At 38.9% G+C, this 6117-nt stretch overlaps 2 protein-coding genes across 2 annotated transcripts in view; one reads left to right on the top strand and one right to left on the bottom strand.

Annotated features, from left to right (window-relative positions):
* On the top strand, positions 3936-5119 carry LOC109824225 (uncharacterized mitochondrial protein AtMg00810-like). Its single transcript, XM_020390761.1, has 2 exons — positions 3936-4865; positions 4976-5119. The coding sequence occupies exons 1-2, from the start codon at positions 3936-3938 to the stop codon at positions 5117-5119; spliced, it is 1074 nt and encodes a 357-aa protein (XP_020246350.1).
* The window catches only part of LOC109824226 (exocyst complex component EXO70A1-like), a 13595-nt gene continuing 13320 nt past the window's right edge, over positions 5843-6117 (bottom strand). Inside the window, exon 12 of the mRNA XM_020390762.1 lies at positions 5843-6111. Coding sequence (XP_020246351.1) covers positions 6039-6111 — 73 coding nt within the window. The 3' untranslated portion in view covers positions 5843-6038. The remainder of the gene's footprint in view (positions 6112-6117) is intronic.

Genomic DNA, 6117 nt, shown 5'->3' on the forward strand with positions numbered 1-6117 from the left:
GGGGGGGGGGGGGTTGGTTGATATTCGTGCTTGTTGTCGAGCTGTTGGGGCTGTTTTTTTTGTTACTATGTTGATTTCGAGCTTGTTTAGCTCTATATTGTGGGGTTTTTGGTTGATATTTGTGCTCGTTGTGGAGCTGTTGGTGCTGTTTTTTTTGTAACTATGCTGATGTCGAGTTTGTTTAGTTCTATATTGTGGGGGTTTTTGGTTGATATTCTTGCTCATTATCGGGCTGTTGGGGGTATTTTTTTGTTACTATGCTGATTTCGCTTGTTTAGCTCTATATTGTGGGGGTTTTTGGTTGATCTTTGTGCTCGTTGCCGAGCTGTTTGGGCTATTTTTTTGTTACTATGTTGATTTCGAGCTTGTTTAGCTCTATATTGTGGGGTTTTTGGTTGATATTTGTGCTCCTTGTCGAACTGTTGGGGCTGTTTTTTTGTTACTATACTGATTTCGAGCGGTTTGATCTCTATATGCACATAATATTGTTTGGATTTGAGCTGTTGTTGGGTTCATACAGTTTCATGGCTGAATTCGACCTTGTTTAGCTATCTATTCTGAGGCATTTTTGTTACTATGCTGATTTCATTATGTTGGTGGTGTTTTTGGTTCTGTTTGGAGCTCATTTTGGGCTTTTGGCAATGATGATGGTCAACAGCTATGAAGATTGCAAACTAATTTACAATATTCATAATAAGATAAGGTGTTCTTTACTACATTATTAGAACACAATCTACATGAACTTGTACTTTTCTATGGTTGTTATAAGATTTGAGAATGTGAAACTATCCGTTAAACTAGCTGTTGTAAAGTAATGAATATGGTTGTTAACATTTTTCTATAAATTTGGCATATGTAACCAAACAAAAGGAAAGAACAATTTGTTATTCCTATAAAGTAATGGGGGATCCATTTTCTTGTTTTGAACCAAATAAGCAAAATAAAAGAAACAAGAAAATTAGTACTTTTTTAATTCTGAAAACTTTTCCCATAATTTTTTAGAGAAATACAAGGGAATTTATATTTTGGGTGTTTTACTTTGCCTATGATTTACAGAAATTGAACCAAACAGACCCTAAGTTTAGAAATTGATCCGTAAAAGTAAAGCCTTGGTGGGATCCAGTAACAACTAATCTATTTTTTGTTTGAAGAGGTCACGCCAAAGGCAACGGAGAAGGATATAGATGTGTTTCATAATGTTTGGGTTAGTTCATTGACTTTCTCATAAAGATAACAATGGGATTGAACGAAATAGAATATTATTTAACATTTCAGATTTTATGGGATGTTAGAGTAAAACCAAAAAGCACTTCAATATGTTCAACTTGCCTCTTCAAAGGGCCTACTTGGCGAACTAATTAAACCAGGCTTAAAGAAGCATTGCGAAAGGGAAAAGAAAGGTACTACTGAGACTAATTTTGTTTAAAAAGTAGCTAAACTAAACTCAACTCAAAACTAATTCAAACATAAACTTGTTTAATCTGATCTGGGCTGTAGTTGGTCCTAAACTAAATGAGGTTAGTTTTTGAGTTGCGAAATTGAGCCATAAGGTCCTGGTCTGCTTGAACTAGATTGAAAATAATCTACCATTTCAAAATTTATGAGATGTCAAATCAAAAGCAATATCTTGCACGTATTTATCTCTTAGGGTGTGTTTGGTTCGCTTAAAGGAGCCGTGAAAACCTGTTTCCTCCTTCTGACAACAGCACTATCTCGACAAAACCCATTCTAGGGTTTTCTTTACTCTGTTTTGGTTCGCTTCTTCTCCTCGTCCCTCCAGCCACGGAAATTCCCTCCACCTCAGCTCTTTGTCTTTCCCCCATTTCCTTCGAAAATGAGAGGAAATCGGTGCAAAATCGCCCAAATATGTACTATTATCAGATTTGCGGTTTATTTGGGTAAAACTTGTTGAGGGCTAGGGTTACCACCGATTTTCCTTGTTTTTTTCACTCTCCGTGCCACGATTCCTTTCCGATGCCTGCGGGAGTTCTAAAGTGTTGATTTCGTGCTTAATTTTTTATTTATCAAGCCTCAGGTCCTCAAATTCATATTTTTGCTGGATCTTGCTAAAAAGGCAACGCCTTTATTAGGAAAATTTCTTATTTTTGCTGATTTTTTTTGGATCTTGCTATAAAGGTGATCTAAGGTTTGATTTCTTCTCATTTTAGAAATATTATGATGAAATGGGTAGAGCTTCCAGCTTTGTTGGTTGCCAGGATAACGTTGTGAGGTGAAGCCTCGACAACCGTTGGGCGAGAGTCACCCTGACCCTTCATTGGTGTTGAAACCTTCTTTGAAGATGAGATCCTCCTGTACTTGCGGGGAGAGGAAGACCCTGATGAAGATGATGTTGATCAGACTTGAATCTTGATCAACCGCGACACGACAACCTCGATGTCGAGACTGTTGGCTCCGACTGTGGTCGACAACGTGTTTGTGTCAGGAATGAATTTCATTGTAGTTTCCATTTACAACTTTTATCGTTTACAATAGAAACAAAAGAGTAAGCCTTTTTATTAGACTTTTCTTTACAAAAAAAATAAAAAAGAGAATTCCCTAGAAACACATGCAGAAACTATTTATTAGTCGCTGCTTGTGTTGGATCTTTGCCTATGCTAGGGACGCTTTGATCTGTGGACGATCAATTCAACGATCAGGGTTGATCGTGAAGAAGACTTGATGTTCTTGTTTCGTTTTAGAAACAAGGACAGAAGTGGATATCTCAGCAATGTAAGATAAACACTCTTCCCGATATCAAATCAAGGTTTGAATATCGAGAGAATGCTGAAGGCCTTTAAGTTCTCTCAAAAGCGATGAAGAACTCTCTCTTTATGATCGAAGTTCACCAATATCTCAAGTCTCTCTGCTCTCCGATCTGATCTCTGCTCTCAAATCGTCAACACTTTGGTCCCAATCCCTTCGATCCCGTGCACAAGGATGCTAGGGGGTATTTATAGGCCTCAGAAGCCGTTATTGAAGATAAGAATTCAAAACAACCTTAACCGACAATCAATCTGACGTATTTTTAGTTTGTAACAGCCTCCACGCGTTCATGGACGTCCTCAAGCAGTTATGAAGCCACGTGGACCGCATGAAGTTCGAGAAAATAATCAAAAAATATGTGAAAGGGTTTCACTGCGTGCGAGACACATTGACCTGTCTCGAAACCCGAGACACCTTAAGGTGTCTCAGAATCCGAGACAGCTCAGACTGTCTCACTGAGTGTGAGACAGCTTGAGTCTTATCATTTCATCATTTCATGTGTTCTTTTGCTTCTTTTGGTCTTGGATGATCCTCTCTGGCTTAGATGATGACGTTCTTCGTTTTCTCTTCGTATTGAGCTGTGTTCGAGAACTTATAGGCAATTTTTAACGCCTACACCTGTACCTTCGTCTGCTCAACTGACTCCCTCCTTCACTCTAATGGCATCAAACGATAGTGCTCTTGATTCATCCACACCTCCTAGACATCCGCCTACTACATCCCCTTTGTAGCAAGATGCTCCTACTGATGTCCCCTCTACATCTGTGACAGCTTCTCCCGATGTGACTCCTCCACCTCGTCGCAATCCTTCACGAGATAGTCATCCCCCTGCTCGGTATGCTCAATATGTCACTAGCACATATTCTCCTAAGTTGGTCTCTTTTCTTGCTGCTATTCACTCTATACATGAACCTAACTCATATTCTGAGACAGTTAAGTATCCAGAATGACAACAAGCAATGACAGAAGAGTTGGAGGCTTTTCATCATACTAACACTTAGGACCTTGTTCCTCTACCTTCTGGTGTTAAACCGGTAAGCTACAAATGGATTTATAAGGTCAAGACTCGATCTGACGGTTCCATTGAGCAGTACAAAGCTCGCCTTGTAGCTCGGGGATTCTCACAAGAGTATGGTATTGACTATGAAGAGACTTTTGCTCCTATTACAAAAATGACATCCATTCGAACTCTCATTGTTGTTGCAACTGCAAAACATTGGTCTTTGTATCAAATGGATGTTAAAAATGCTTTCTTTAATGACGATCTATCTGAGACAGTATATATGCAACCACCTCCTAGCTTTCCTGCTCCTCCAGGACATGCTTGTTGCCTTTGTCATGCTATATATGGTATCAAACAGGCTCCTCGGGCTTGGTTTGAGCGTTTTCGGCAATCTCTTCTTTCTATTAGTTTTATTGAAAGCCTAGCTGACTATGCTCTATTTTATCAGTCCTCAGCCTCCGGTACAGTCATTCTATTACTTTATGTTGATGACATGATAATCACTAGGAGCGATTCCTCTACCATTACTTCCTTAAAGCAACATCTTCAGAGTCAATTTGAGATGAAGGATCTTGGATCCCTTCGTTACTTCTTGGGTATTGAGGTTGCTTCCTCCTCTTGTGGCTATATTCTCTCTCAGCAAAAGTATATTACAGACATTCTTGAGTGTGCTACTCTCAGTGATCCTTCCATTGCTACCACTCCTCTCTTCACACCGATGGAAATAAACTTGAAGCTTCGACATGATGATGGTCATCCCTTATCTCAGCCTACTCGATATCGGGAACTTGTCGGAGTATTGGTTTATCTTTCAGCAACATGTCCGGATATCGCTTATGCAGTACACATCTTGAGTCAGTTTGTTAGTAGTCCGACTTTCATTCACTATGCAGCTCTTATTTGGGTTCTTGGATATCTCCGTGGCATTATAACTAAATCATTATCCCCCCCAGACTCTTCTTTGTCTCTTCGTGCATATTCTGATGTTGGATGGGCTGATGATGTAGACACTCGACGTTTCACTACTGACTTTTGTATTTTTTGGGATCATCTCTCATCTCTTGGCGTAGTAAGCGTCAAGCCATTGTCTCTCGTTCTAGTATGGAGTCCGAGTACAGGGCGTTGGTAGACATCACAGTTGAGCTGAAATGGCTCTGCACTCTTATGCGAGATCTTGATGTCTTTATTACTTTCCCTATCACTTTATAGCGTGATAATAAGAGTGTCATCGCCATTTTCATAAATCCAGTATTTTATGAGCGTACCAAATACATTAAGGTGGATTGTCATGTGGTTCGACAGGAACATGTTGTTGGAAACATTACACTCTCATATGTTCCCTCTAAGGAATAAGTGGCAGATTTATTTACCAATGCTCAAACTATTTCTGCGTTTCGCTATTTTTTGTCCAAACTCTCGGTATTCGATCCACCGTGAGTTTGAAGGGGGGTGTTAGATAATATTATGAGCCACCCTACATGTATCATGAGCAACCCTATTGACAGCCACCCTCTATATGTATCATGAGCCACCCTATTGACAACCACCCTATATGTATGGATACCCGCCTTCTAGTGTGGGCTATTGATGGGTTGTCTAGTATGTGTGTATATAAGCCTGTAAATATGATCATCAATGTAAGTTCTCTTCAATACCAAATTAACAGTTCTTAATACTGTATACATCAATTTATGACTCATACCATCTTGTCCCTCATCTTAATGTTCTTGAGGCAACGAAATCCGTACTATGTTAACAAGTATCCTCTAGATAATCAAAATTAGTTCTACAAGTATATACACGGTTCATTAAAATTTATACCAAAAGAGCACGTGTCTCCGACAATTATTTCAATAATCACATATCTGATTTGACCGATGGATGAATATGCAAGTATTTGCAAAAAAGAGTCAAACGAGTAGCTGGCCTCAATGTTGCTGTTCTTGATGTACATTTCCAAAACCTTTTCCCCCTTAAATCAGTTTGCTAAGATGCTGAATATAGTTTGTATGCACAATTAAAAACTGATATGAGAACAATAGAGAAACAAAAACATATGACTACAATTTTCCTCGTCCATCAACCGTCAAGACTTTTTTATTTCATTAATGCCAATAATTACATATGAATACATGCACAAAGTGGATAAATTCACCCATGAATTTTATTATTACCAAGGTGAATAAAAGAATAAACAAATTTGACTTAAAAAATTGCAAATACGCAAAATATTTTTGACCTCCAGATATTAGGCCTCTCTCGGTGTCAGATTTCAGCGCTTCTGCTCAGAAGTCCTTCCGTCGAAGAACTCTCCAAGCATTCGATCTAGGTCTTCTGCAGTGTATCTTATG

This window comes from Asparagus officinalis, chromosome 9 (assembly GCF_001876935.1).
Source record: "Asparagus officinalis chromosome 9, Aspof.V1, whole genome shotgun sequence".
Lineage (NCBI taxonomy): Eukaryota > Viridiplantae > Streptophyta > Magnoliopsida > Asparagales > Asparagaceae > Asparagus > Asparagus officinalis.

Bases quoted from the DNA above. Each gene is read 5' to 3' on its own strand.
- LOC109824225 (XM_020390761.1), top strand. From the start codon at position 3,936: ATGACATCCATTCGAACTCTCATTGTTGTTGCAACTGCAAAACATTGG. The intron at 4,866-4,975 runs GTATGGAGTCCG...ATCACTTTATAG, and splicing joins AGCCATTGTCTCTCGTTCTA to CGTGATAATAAGAGTGTCAT.